The sequence below is a fragment of the Rhipicephalus microplus genome, chromosome 3 (genome assembly GCF_043290135.1).
Source record: "Rhipicephalus microplus isolate Deutch F79 chromosome 3, USDA_Rmic, whole genome shotgun sequence".
Lineage (NCBI taxonomy): Eukaryota > Metazoa > Arthropoda > Arachnida > Ixodida > Ixodidae > Rhipicephalus > Rhipicephalus microplus.
In genome coordinates, this window is record NC_134702.1 from 246,694,951 (window position 1) to 246,709,732 (window position 14,782).

The window sequence follows — 14,782 nt, forward strand, 5'->3', positions numbered from 1 at the left end:
ATCACTTAGGTACTTATAAGACTTTGCGGATTGTAAAGACGACCCTAAAAGAGTGTATTTAAAAGTTAGCGGACTCGCGCATCGTGAAAAAGACATTAATTTGCACTTTGAAACGTTTAATGGCATTTGGCATCATTTACACCAGTTTTCAATACTAGTTAAATCCCATTGCAACGTAAGTTGGTCTTGGTTACAAGTAATTTAAGCATACAGCACACAATCACCTGCAAAGAGACGTATGTTGTTAGTAATGTCGGAAGGCAGATAATTAATATAAATAAGAAACAGCAGCGGGCCAAGTAGTGTATTTTGTGGCACGCCGGAAAGAACAGCTGTTGTTTTAAATTGCGTGGCATTTACTACGACAAGTTGCTTTCTTGTTCTGAGGAAGTTTTCTATCCTGTTGAATGCAAATGAATCTAGATTTAGCAGTGATAGTTTGTACATTAGACAGCGATGGGGTACCTTGTCGAACGCTTTTTCGAAATTGAGCAAAGATACACCTGTTTTAATTTTGCTGTCGAGATTTGCGTGTAAATCATGGGTGAAGGCGGCAAGTTGTGTTTCTCACGATAGCCCTTTACCAAACCCGTGCTGTGCGATGGAAGTGAAGTTATTGTGCTCAAGGTGATTTATGATATTTGTGCAAAATATATGTTCCATAACTTTTGATGGAACGTAAGTAATTGAGATAGGGCGATATTTCAAAGGTGATGATCTGTTATCATTTTCGTAGTGTAGTTTCCTTTTAGTGGGAAAGCAGCCGGCTGATATCGATTGAGCAAAAAGCAAGGCAAAAATGGCACTGACAGGAAATTTAACATTTTTCAAGATTTCGGAGTTTATTTCGGCTGGTACGGTGGCGGACGATTGTTTCATATTTTCAACTATGTGAAAAATTTCGCTGGGTGTGATTCGAATGGAGGGGGGGGGGCATTGGCTCTGAAATTACTGGATGTGAGGAGAGGGAAAGGTTCATATCTGCTTCTGTTGTTAACATTGAAAAAAATGCCTTGTTCAGTGTGACAGCAATGTCACTATTGGTTAGTTCATCATTCTTGTCGTCACAGAGTGTTATCCTTATTGGGGGAGATGAGTTGACGGCCTTCCAAAATTGCTTGGGGTTTTTTTTTACATATTTGTTAGTGTTATCTCGAAATGTCATTTAGCAGAGCCAATGGTTTCTGAAAGCTTCTTTACTGCACTTCGATATGCTTGCCACGTGGGTTGATCATTTCTTGCCTTTGCTTTCCTGAACAATCTTTTCTTTCGGCTTATTTCTTTTTTAATTGAGTTAGAGAACCATGGCGCTGACTGCTTGCTTTGAATAGTTACCATTGGAACGTACTTGTTAGTTATTTCCTGAATTTTATCAGAAAGTAGCCTCCAGTTGTGTTCTACTGAGCGGTAGCAATAACCTTGCTCGAAAGAAGTATAGAATTCTTCAAGTTCAGTGGTAAATCTTTCATAGTTGCCTTTTTATAAAGATTTATTTGCTTCCTCTTTGGTCTTCTGTCTAAACTGATGATTGTTAAATAGCCAAGATAACTTTATGATCACTGAATTTTTTTAGGTAATGAACTGCCTGGATACAGCTTGGATTGGACATGAGAATCAAGCCAAGAATGTTGGTGGTGTGAGTGGTCTTCCTCATGGCTTGAGTTATTATTTGCATTAATTGAAAATCTTGGAGTGTAGCTAGGAATTGGCCAGAATTCCCAATGGCTCCACTTAACTGATCACACCAGTCAATAGCAGGGTAGTTAAAATCGCCGCATAATAATAAATTTGCAGCGTAATATTTTTTCAAATAAAGTCAAAAGAATCATTTAATTGCATGCAAAAATCAGCATCCGGTTTCGGGGGGCGATAGCACGCTCCGATAATAGTGAGGTTTGATCAGGTTCGGCAAGCTATGAAGGTTATCTCTAGGGGACTTTGTAGTTCTATTTTGAAGTGACCTATTGAAGTTTTTTTCCAATTAGGACACCACCACTTCAGCTTAGTAAGTGGTCTCTACGGTAAAGAGTGAAACCGGGCAGGTACGGAGTAACATCTGAGTCGGCAATATGCGATGAAAGCCATGTTTCTGTAAGAATGATGAAATCGCAATCAGCTGATTGAATTACGGCGGATAGTTCTACGCGCTTGGGAAGAACGCTACAAATGTTAGTATAAAGAATTGAGTATGTGACGTCAGTAGTAGATATAGTGGCATTCTGGGGCGGTTTACAGAGGGCTGAATGTGGCAGATATGGTTTTGTGGTATTTTTCTTTTGCTAGCTGCCTCGTTTTGTCGTTTCTTTCACCAATTTATGAACAGTGTCGTAGAAGTATGTCTTTTTCCCATTGATGAGTTTTTTTTGTAGCGCAATTTGCAGACCGTATTCCGTTCGCGAGCAAAGCGAATGTGCTCACAACGAACAGAACGCGTTGTGGAACAACAATCCACTGATATGCTTATATTTGTGCCTTTCAGCGTGAAGGCTTTAGATAACAAATCGTCATTAGTTTTATAGAATGCGTAATTTACAATTATCGGACAAACATTTTTGTGGGCGCTTCTGCGGATACGTGAGCTCTTTGAATATCCTTTGATTCCAGTGTTAGTTCCAAAGTGTCTCTGCAAATATTAGTTGCACGTTTTTCGTTATCTGCCCAAGATTCCAATTCACCTTCTTCAACGCCATAGAAGACAAGATTGCAGCGACGCGACCTGTCCTCGGCGTCATTTAGTCGGTCCTGATTGCCAACAAGTCTGTCCGACGTCTGCACGAATGTTGTCAACAAATTGTCAACATCTGACCTCAAGTCCGGTAATAGTTTGCATTGGTCCTCGGTTTTCACTGTGCGTGCAACAACGTCAGCAGGGGTCTGTTCAGCGTTAGTGAGTCGTGCATTGATAGACTTAAGCTCTGTAAAAATTTCCGCCTGACCGGATTCTAATTTTGATAACATGACGTGGACCGTTTGTTCAGTCCACGTCATGGACAGGCACAACGGTCCATGTCCGTTGGTCGGTTGATCACTCTGTCTAGGTCTTTGCGATCTGCATCATATGATGACTTTTTGATTGCGATGCATTTTTTAGTGAACTTCGGTGACATTTTGCGTATCTATCTATCTATCTATCTATCTATCTATCTATCTATCTATCTATCTATCTATCTATCTATCTATCTATCTATCTATCTATCTATCTATCTATCTATCTATCTATCTATCTATCTATCTATCTATCTATCTATCTATCTATCTATCTATCTATCTATCTATCTATCTATCTATCTATCTATCTAGCCGCTTACGTGTGCGTGCTCTTGTGGTCAACCCCTTAACTTAGCGTGACCCAAAATTAGCATGGGAGGGCAAGATAGTTTGATGAACATGACGTGCTGGTCCGGACCTGGTTAATGTAACACTCCCGTCGCGTACGTCGTAAAACACTTCCCGCCAGGCAGTGGCACATACTCCTGGGCGGGTATGTGCCGCTGGTATGCGAATATGTGACATAGGTGATTGACACTTAGTATCTACCCCCGGAACGACGACAACAAGAATGGGCAATTTTAAACCGGAAGCGTTAAGAAATACCCGACATAGGTAGCGTCAACCCGACAAATGCAAAGAATAAATGTCAGGGTTCTAGCTTGAATCGAACCAAAGCATTCTTCGTGGAAATGAAGATTTCTACTACAGAGCTACGCCAGGTCTCAAAACTACTTTTTAAGTATACTCTAATCTTCATGAAACGTTAGTGGTGGTTGTAGTGCTGCCTACCCAATTTTATAAACATTACATATGTACAGCATTGATAGAGCCGTCACGTCAGGTTTACGCCAATTGTGATTTGATGGCATGCGTTGAAGTTGATTTATGTAGCACTACTGAGGGCCAGCATCATCGCGAGCATCAGCGCATCATATCAGCTTCCGGTTTTGCTAATACGCATGTTCTAGTTGACATCGTTGCGCAAGTGAAAACAACTTCTTATATAAGCATCTGCAACTCTTCGACATATGTCTCTGCGTGAAACATTCGCACATATAATTAGCGTCATTTTATGACGTGTCACTTTATAAAAAAATGCAACACGTAGTCACCTTCACTCCGCATGCTTCGCATAATGTCGATTCCCAGGTACGTGGTATCTGCCGAATTTTTATTGCACATTAATAATTAACAATGTTCAGCGCAATTTGTTATGCTTGTTTCCTTATAGTACTTCTCCCCTCCTGCAATGTTATTTCAGGGCTGCAGTATGTTAAAGTAAATAAATAGTGTGCTTACATACGTATCCTTGACATGTACCATTGGTCCATGTACAGGACATTCACGGTGGTAACTGATGTTGCAGTCGTCACAAACTGCAAAAAAGTCATTGCGTCTAACGTCAGCTGCTGTTTCTTGGAGGAACAGTGAAGTGATAGTTTTGCGAGTGCACTAAGAAAACCAACAAGTGCCCTTTAGAATTAACACTGCTGTTCTCTAGCTCTGTGACATGAACAACAAATCATGTGCGGGAAGAAGCTATTGGAGTGCTGTACTGTTTGTTGTCCAGCGCTCCTGCTAAACTGCTTGTAGCAGCAGTTCAGCTTGGCACCAAACAGCAACTTATCATGGAGAGCACGAGATGTCCGCATTGTTTCGGTTAATGGTGCCCTCGCTCTTTCACTAAGGATGTCATCATTGAAGAAGTGAATTGAAGGGGATTTTGATCGTCGGTGTAGGCTTTCTCAGCGTGAAAAAATAATAGTAGCGTCAAACTTTTGATACAAACACTGTATTCGTAATTGTTTTTTATAAAGGAAAAATTCTACGAGAAACGTGGCACACCAACGACAAAAATGATGACGTGATGTTTTACTTTATTTAGCATGAACAACGGTGTGGCACTATATTTCAAGCGAAGTGATACATATGACTTCAGATGCATTGAATGATGTCATGTATTATGTTCGTAGAACTGAAAAAATCTCGGCACTAAAATTTATTCGATTGTTAAAGCTGTGATTCGAGATAGTTGTTTTTCACATAATTATATTACAACTGAATAAAGTTTTACCCGGTCAAGTGTCCGTAATAAAATTTTTATTCAAGTCCTGTGTGGATCTTTCTCCACACGTTTTGTTCCGCTTCATTATGTATTTAGGCCGTAAAACTGAATCGCGTCACCATAGCTTCATTGGCGCTTACGTGGAGAACAATAGGTTCCTACAACTGAACAGTTCATTTATTTGAACTTGGCAGAACTTGTTTAATATAGTAATGTGGCAAAATATACTGGTTGAAATTTTTGAGACAATGAAACTGAGATATGTTATGAAAAATACATCGCTGACCTGCAGGGTACTTGTAGTTTTGGTGAACGAAGAGAGACAAAAGCAAGTAAAAATCACAAAACACTGGTCACACCACTCACACAGAGAATCAGCTCCTAAGAGCAGCGGGTCCATGCATGTCACCTCCCGGTTGCTAGCTGTGTTGGCTTCAGCAATATCTGTGAAGAGAAAAACGCCGAGCAAAATGTATTAACAGTAAAGAATGCATACACACATAGGTCTTACAACTTTAAAAGTAACTGGAATGAAACAGTGATGGAAGCTGTAAATTCAAGGGCCGGTTTTCTCTGTTAGACAAAGTATTTATACGGTATATTATTGACATGAGCAAACGGGGTACTTTCGAAAGATGAAAAAGACAACTGTACGTTAAGCGCTTGACCTGTTTCTCACCCTGTCACAATACGAATGAGAGATAACAGACCAAACGACGTCATATATATGAATATAAGCATCCCACTTGTGTCGACCACTGCGCACAAATCTGCTAAGCCTTCATCTCGTCGATGGTTAGCTCGGTGTGGCACGGCCACTTTCTGAAACACCCTTCCGATAAGGTACAGCGCAGCGACAGTATATTCATCAGAGGCTCAAGTCACTATTGTTGAAATTAGACAATATTACACAGATAGTTTTTCCAAGCAAAACTAAATGGCGCCACACACCAAAGCATCGCGGCCTTTCTCGGCGGTGCTGCCGAGAAGTGGTGTGTGGCGGAGGCCACACTGCAGTGTACGGCGAGAAATGGGCCGCGCGAACTATGCGAGCTCGGGCGAGCGTAGGAAGGAAATATGTCTCCTTAGAAGTTTGCCGAGCCCACTGCGCTGCCGGGTGACGATGTGAGAGCACGTAAAACACCGGCGCTCACCGTACTCCCTGCCATGTCAACACCTAACCCTGTAACCACTGCGCTCACTTTTCTAGCCTTCAACCCGAGAGTGCAGGGCGCAAATCGCCAGGCTTGCCGGTGACGGAGAAGGCGAACTCGAAAGGAAAAGGCCGTTAGATCACGCGTTCAAACGTGGCAGCGCACATATGCTACTCCTGAAAACCATCTTTAAAACGCAAGCTGTCAGGCTTGGCTTGATACTGGTCTCTCTAACCATTCCAGTGCATCGTCGGCACGATGACCCTGCTGCTGCTACCACCTTAAATAAACAGTCATTAGGATTTATGTCTGGACGCGTCCTTCTATTCACATTGCATCTCACCAACATGTATTACTTGCTCGACTTCCTTTGATTAGAGGAATCTACGAAAAAAAACGCTTCATTGAACATTGCTGCGAACCACGAGCCGAACCTCCTTGTCGGGACGAATGATTCAAATTTCTGGTACCGAATGAACGCACTAGAATAATAATTGGGTATTCCAATGTGGCTGTTTGATTATCTTCAGTTTATAACCACTAGTTGCTTTCTGCAGAGACGAACCGTTGCAGGCCACCTTATACGCTAATGACCAGATAACTGCCAGGAAAAGCAACAAGCCTCATTTTTTATAATGGATGGTATTAACCTCTTTCACTCAAAACAAAGTGGAATCAATCTAGGAATCGGTATAATACTATGGTGAAACATCTCTTCACATAGGATGTTGAACGTTTGTTGTGCGTAGTTTTACGTGAAGGGCGAATGAATGAATCCTACAGCAACAAATGGTTATGTGAAGTGAAGAACAGCGAGCAACTCTTAACTTGATTGATATGTGGGGCTTAACGTTTCATGCTGCTCTAAACTTGTATTGCGCGCTTTAATCAGGGAGCACGCACGAAATGAGCATATACAAACCGAGTGGTGCTCATATCTACAAACTACCACCACTCAATAACGAAAACACTCTGCTCAAACAGAAAGACGGATGAAACTAATGCAGAAGTACGCTCAGGACGAGTGCGAAAATGTCACGTAATTCTTACTGCTGCGTGAGCGGTGGCATGCACTCGTAATTGGGGTCGCAGGAGCAAGTGAATTGACCTTAGCTCACTCTTTAACCACTGTAACTTCAAAGAAAGCTCACGGTGAAAGCGCTACTTGTACGAACCGCCCAAAGTCCGGGATAAGCGCGCGCACACGCAAGCAACCCGCGGAGCGGCGGCCTTAGAGCGCTTGCGCCCGATGCGCGTTCTTCGCACCAACTTGCTGCTGATGGCGAAAGCACGTTGAAGTTGATAAGCACCGAGGACTGCCAACGGTATATGGCGTATATAATGTGTCACCGTCAGCAAGTTGAACAACGTATGTTCTATAGTTTAGTGGCTGCGCGCAGCGCGCTGCGGAGCGAGGACTCGTAGGTTCGTAGACTTATAAAGACAATAGTATTTATTGGGATACTTGGACGCAGAAATTCAGGTCTGCCGTTCTGTCTACTTCTCAGATGATTCAGCCACTCGGTCAGTGTTTAGGCATTTGCTGACCGCCCAGCCACCTTAAACTGGTTGGTGTGTTCGTACTTGTGAACATTGTCGTTCAAAAAGCATATATTACGCCTATCTGATAAGAAATATGAATAATTATAGGTTAGGAAGTGTGTTCCGTTAATAGAAATTGCGTAGATATGTAGTTGTAGAGACCAGATTGCTTCATACTCGACGCTGACAATGCGATCCCATGGCCCATGAAAATGTATGGTATGCACGAAAAAGCCCTCTGCAGATGATAAGGTGCTGCCACGTGGAAGTGGTGTTGGGGTCTGCACCAGCATATTTACTCATGCCACGGCCAGATGGTGTCCATACCTCACGCAGTGCCATATTTCACGCGGATGCAATCATTACTTATGTGCTACGGCCTGCTAAAGATTATCGCCTATCGACGACATTTTAGTCTGAGCAAGCTGATACCCGACCAAGTTTCCCTTCTTGTTTTACTGTGAATGCTGTTATGAGATTATAACAAGGGTTACGCGTGGGGCTGTAGTTGTCCGCCGCCGCCGGTGTCCATAACTAGTATCGAACAAAAACAAAACTTCGTTAATAAAAACACTAATGACACAATGGAATATCAACCCGGGTCGGCTGCGCGCCTTCCCAGTATTTTACTACTGAGCCATGCTAGAACATATAAATCAGCTAACAAAAACACCAATGACATAGAGAGATTCAAAGTCGGGTACACTGCGTACCAGCCCAGTATTATACCACTGAGCCACGCCAGGACTTGGAACTAGTTTTAACTGGCCTTAGGCGGGCTTGATGTCAGGAAAGCTATCGCGTTCATATGAGTAATAAAGTGTTTTAAGACATCAAAGAAATAGCCAGGCATCACGCAATACGACTTGCGTAACGACTGGGTCGTTTAATGCAAGACCTCATTAGAAAACTTGCTCTTGATGACCTATTAACAGTGGCGCCTACCGACTTCACGCCTATTTATTGATCGTCTTCAGCCTCCTGCAAAATAAAATGGCACCAAGTGTACAACAAGTGTGTAGCGGATACAACGCTTCTCCGAAGAATGTCAAAGAGTAGCATTGTGAATCCTGGCCTACCGCGCGCAATTTATGAATATTTATGGTGCCGTGGGTACCTAGCAATGTGCTTGAAGCATTCCATGGAGTATTTAGAAACGGCTCTGAAACGTCGCCCTTATAATTTGCTGTTACTACGCTGCACGTTCCCCACAGGCCTGGCTTTTTTTTTTTCGATCTGTTAGTGTGTATTTTACATTGGCAAATTCATCACAAAAATTCGTCATTGGTGCCATGGTGAGCGTTGGCATAAAGCATTTTTGTGTTAAAAAATGGAAACGAACTGATGTTGCATAGACGCAAACCGCCTTCCTAAATGCTCTCAGTAGTAGCGACTTTACGTTCCTTTGTGCAAAACAGCCCGCTCTTTCTGCACCACAGAATTTATGAAGCCCTGCACGGACCATGTGGCTGCCGGCCGTCAAGCTCATATAGCCAAAAAATAATTACAACACAAATGCACCACACATTCACACGCACACATAGGCATCAGTGTTTCTTAACTGGACACAAGTGTCGGGCAGCGACCTCTCACGCTGTGGAACGCGTTCATTGAAGGCCCAGAAGAGGCGCGCACTGATCGCTCCCGGTACAAGCTACGTATTTTCGTCTCGGCGCAGCGATAGTAAAATTGACACTAAGCACTTTCTTTGGTGTCCCGTCGTGTGCGTACTTCAATGGAGGTAAAGGGCAGTCGGGCAGGTAGAAAAAAAATCGCGGGCGCAACGAAAGTTTTTGAGTTTCTCTGGTAGACGCTAGAAATGGCGCTGTGCTGTTTGCCACATACTTGAGTGGGCTCCATAACTTTGAACACTACTGTGTGTGTTTATCACCACAAATCTTGAATGATATGTGGGGTTTAACGTCCCAAAATTACCGCATGATTATGGGAGACGCTGTGGTGGAGGGCTCCGGAAATTTTTACCACCTGGAGTTCTTTACGTGCACCCAAATCTAAGCCCACGGGGCTACAGCATTTCCGCTCCATCGGAAATGTAGCCGCCACAGCCGGGATTCGAACGCATGACCTGCGGGTCAGCAGTCGAGTACCTTAGCCACTAGACCACCGCGGCAGCGCATCACCACTGATCTTGAAGATTTTACTGCAAAATATAGTTAGTTACTAAAGGAAACTCAAACAAAGCAGTAAATGTTTCTTTCAAAGTACATGCCTTTGTTTGGTTGCATTGGTTAGAAAGAAAGAGACATCGTATGAAATGCTAATTGCAGTGACTGTGTGTGTGTGTGTGTGTGTGTGTGTGTGTGTGTGCGTGTGTGTGTGTGTGTGTGTGTGTGATTGTGTGTGTGTGTGTGTGTGTGTGTTTGTGTGTGTGTGTGTGTGTGTAAGCTCTTCAGTAAGCGCAAGAGGAGCGGTGGTTATTTCCGCGAGGCACTTCACAATCAAATTCATGACGTCACATTTGACGTCATTGACAGCTGCATAACTTGCCGCCATACGTCAGCTCTGGAGTTTATAGTTAAAAAACCTTCGGGAATTTGGTCGCAGCTACATGAGGTTCAATGTCTTATGTCACTATGTCTCCAAGGACCTAATAAACAGTTAGTAGCTGAAATAAGGCTTCTTCATCACCAAGCAATCGAGAAACAGCACAGCATAGTGTATCAGTGGATGCCAGGCCATTGCGGTATCCATGACAATGATCACTTAGATGAGGCCACTAGATCTGCACACGACGGTACACAATACACAGCCATCCCATTCTCAAGAACCAACGCAGCTACAAGACTTCGTTCGCTTGCACGCCACCTCACGCCGTTACAGCGGAACTCAGCAGACTTCACAAACGCGTGACTGCTTAACTTGAATCCCGATCTGAAGCTGCGTCTTCCCTCAGGGATGTCTCGAGCTGAGGAGACTCTTTTATGCCGCCTGTGGCTTGGAGTGGCTTTCACGAACGCATACTCCTATCTCAATGAAATGGCCATCTCATCTACATGCACTTACTGCAGCTGCGAAGAAACTATCGCGCACCTTCTATACGAGTGCACCCATTTGAACGCACCAAGAGAAGAACTGACTGCAGCTCTGGATAGACTGGAGATGTAACAAGTAAATCCTTACTTTTGTTTGTCTGTAACGCCGTCAAGCTGCCCCGCCGCGGTGGTCTAGTGGCTAAGGTACTCGGCTGCTGACCCGCAGGTCACGGGTTCGAATTCCGGCTGCGTCGGCTGCATTTCCGATGAAGGTGGAAATGTTGTAGGCCCGTGTGCTCAGATTTGGGTGCACGTTAAAGAACCCCAGGTGGTCGAAATTTCCGGAGCCCTCCACTACGGCGTCTCTCATATTCATATGGTGGTTTCGGGACGTTAAACCCCACATATCAATCGATCGAACGCCGTCAAGCTGTGTTCATAAAATATGCTTCCCCGCATGAGTAGGGTGTAAGTCGTCGGTTTCAAACGATCAATAAGGAAACATTTTGTTTTAAAAGTGTAGTTATGCTGCAGTCGAGCGATCAAATTACATGGTGAAATAAGAACTGATGTCGTAGAGCGCTTCTTTGCGTGCCAGTCGCTTCCTATGGTGCTGATCTTGTTGACAAAAGAAGTGCGCTTCAGTATGTTGTTTTCTTTGTTCCTGTAACTCATACAGTCGGTTATAGTTAGTCTCACCTTGTTTTCTGCACAGTCAGAGATTACTCGTTCCCTGAATAGCCCTTGAAGCAATGCGAAGTCATGGCACATTGAAAATACGCAATCAGCAAGTTGCACCGTAAGGGCCAAACCTCATAAGCGTGAAAATGCACGCGACAGCAACGAGCGACGCTATGAGCGACGAAACAGGGCATTCGCTCGACGTGTCGCGTGCTCGTTTTCGCGCGATCGCTCGGTTCTCCAGATTTGGAAACCGTCGCTCATCGCCCGGAAGTGCTGGGCTCAAGCAGCCAATAGCGAAATACCAGAAAAGACAAAGACTACATAGGTGCACGTGACCCTGCCCGAGTCACGTATGCGCAACAAGAAATAATGCAATGTTTATTACGCATGTGCATATAAAAAATGCTGCAAGGCAATAATAAACACTTTCCGTTTCATTACACAACAATATATCTTATTTTTAAATTGCACACCGCTCGCTACGCGATTTTCTTGGTGCGAATAGACGGCCTCGTGCCAGCAACAGTAGAATTCGCTCGCCGAAGCCGTCGCGTGAATGAGGTTTGCCTGCGCTAGTGACTGATCGCGGGAAGCCGATCTACTTCGCGTCACTTGTCGCTGTCGCGTGCATTTTCGCGCTTATGAGGTTTGGCCTTAAAAGCTGCGATATGCGACGGGTCTTTTTTTTTCGCGATTGTGAAACTTTTGAGAATCCATGCTGCTGTTTTGAAAGAACAGAACTCGAGTTTGAAAACTAATATAATTATTGGTACTTTCCATGAGTTTTTGTCGGCTGCTCATGGATTTTGCATAGTAAATTGTTGTATCTAACTCCTTTACATTAATTGATTATCCGGGGGACTTTCGATTCGAAGAAAGCTATGCAAAGCGTGCTTGGCATACCTAGTCGCTGGGTGCGTTCATCGTTTAGGAACCTCACGTATAGGTGCCATTTTGCACAATGGTCTACGTGATATTTTCTGTGAAGGTTGATATCCACGACTGGAGGTGTCGTGAAGGAATCGCTTACGGTGGCATACTAGTTCTTTCATTTGCTATCTTTACCTGTCAGCGACACACATAGGCAAATTTAACGCTTGAGCGTTAAGAAAAAGCTGACCGGACGAAGAAAAAGATTTGACGGGACGAACGGAAACAATAAATGTCACTGGTTCAGCAGAAATAGAATTCTAGCATTCTACTACAGAACCAGGCAAGGTCTCGGAAATACATTTTAAGTGGACCCTAATGTTAGTCAAACACAAACTGTGGTTGCAGTTCTAGCTTACTATTTCATCAACATTACACATGTACTGCTCACGATACAGCCATCACGTCGGGTGCATTGCAGTCAGCTGTCATCCAACTAAGCATGTTTATTAGCAGTGTCCTGGGCTACGTTCCTTGTGAGAAGGAGCGCTTTATATCAGCTTACCGAGTCTGGTGTGGCTAATACCTGTGTTGCTTTCGGCATTGCTACGCAACTGTAAACAGCTTGTGATAGAAAACTTATGTGGTTGTTTAAGTTATGTCTGTGCGAGAATTTTTACACATCTTGAGCACCCCTTAGTAACGTTTTGCTCACTAAAAAATTACAACACAGTTACCGTGTATGTGCATGCTTTCCATAACATATATTCTCAAGGCACGTGGGATTTTCCGAATTTTTTCCTTCATGTGGATTTTTTTCATTATTGTATGTTATTTGCTGAATTTCTAGCATTTTAAAAGTAAGTTTCTTGCCTTTTTTAAAGCCAAGTGTTCGAGCAAGTCTGTAAAACCTGCTCATGTTTATTAATTCAGTCATTGCTTTCGTTGCCGGACAAATGTCGTCGTGGTTATATAAAAAATATTGAATTACGTGAGCCCTGACAAATTCGACTCTAGAAGAGCTGCTCACTGGCGTTATTCTATGCTCTGCACCCCAATTCTGAGTGGTGTCTCAATCAGTGGTTTGTAGGTGATCAGTCGTTTCGGATATGACATCGCTTTTTGTATATGTGTGTGCGTTTGCCTGCTTCATTGAGATCTGTTGCATTTTATTGATGTATACGCTCTCTTTCTGTACTTTAATTTGCCTGCGTGTACAATTTGCAATGGCATGACTCTTATAAATGTTATCAATGCGGTATTCTTGTGTTGTCAATTGGACGTCAGTTTACTTGCTGCACATTTTGCTAAAATATGACTTATTCACTCCTATTTTTGCACGTTGGTGCTTTCCCGAAGCGCTTTTCAGAGAAATTTTAGGAAACGGTGCGAAAGATCACAGAGTTGTGGATGAGGCAAGAAAAACAAGCACACTTTTTTGGTCTACGTCTCGCGTTTTGATCTATAAGCGTGGGCCAACTGGTTCAGCAAGAAGTTTTATAAGGTTTTAAGAGTTGTCCAGTAAGCACGAAACATAAACTTGTTCGACAATTTTTTCCCGTGTATGCGCAGAGATCACTAAAATGGTGTATAATATCTACGAACGAGTATGCATCAGGAAAAGGTAAGTGTGAGCCAAGGCACACGTTTGCCTGAAAGATGGTGTTAGTGGCAAGCTTAAGCTTGTCAATTATGTCAGAAGCGCCATCACGCACAATTCGCATTGGTGAAATTATCTACCGTCATACTTGCTGATGTAGTCGAATCGCTCATTGGTCATACTGCTTTTCACCGTTTTCATCATTCTAAAAGCAAACACCAATGCTGGATTATGAGATGTGTGTCACCGCTAGTAGATTTGTTGGTTGTACCGCGCGTGGAAAAGACCAATAAAGCAGATCAAGGGCACTGAATGTGCCAAGCACCCTTACCAAGCTGCGGCGACGTGGTGACCTCTTGTTTAACAATAGCCTCGTGTGTGCTGGCGAACGCGTCCACACATAAAAGCTCGTTGGTGGTCTGGCGGATCTCGTCGAACTCTTTTTCAGTCGTCATTATAACCGGAAAAGCTACGAGAACTTCTACCACAACGAGCACTGTACCCCGCGCGAACACAGCCCTGCAATCGACTTTCTCGTCTACGTACCACCGCTGGGGTGCACAGGTTGAAACAAAACGATAGAACATATGTTCAGTTAGTAATTCAAGAAGTTTTATGCACAATGTCATTGTTCGTAATGAAATTTTTTAGAAAGAACTTTCTCCCAATAATATAAAATTTTATACATACTTGCAGTGGGTATATGTTACAAACAACTAAATGGACCGAATGTGAATATAAGTGTTTATAAGATCATGTAGCGCAAAAGAAGGGCAACATGAGCCCACATGCAGAATATACTCAATATGCAAACATATATATGCCTGAATAATGTTCCAACAAAGCACCGTGATATACGGGGCTACACGCTGAAGCAAAGCAG

The 14,782-nt window shown here is 43.3% G+C and overlaps 1 protein-coding gene across 1 annotated transcript in view; it reads right to left on the minus strand.

Moving 5' to 3' along the window:
• LOC142803538 (zinc finger Y-chromosomal protein-like) overlaps positions 1-14,411 on the minus strand; it is a 118,065-nt gene extending 103,654 nt beyond the window's left edge. The window contains exons 1-3 of the mRNA XM_075888665.1: positions 14,231-14,411; positions 5,423-5,500; positions 4,291-4,367 (exon numbers count right to left, since the gene is read on the minus strand). Coding sequence (XP_075744780.1) covers positions 4,291-4,367; positions 5,423-5,500; positions 14,231-14,354 — 279 coding nt within the window. The 5' untranslated portion in view covers positions 14,355-14,411. The remainder of the gene's footprint in view (positions 1-4,290; positions 4,368-5,422; positions 5,501-14,230) is intronic.
• Between the last annotated feature and the right edge of the window lie 371 nt (positions 14,412-14,782).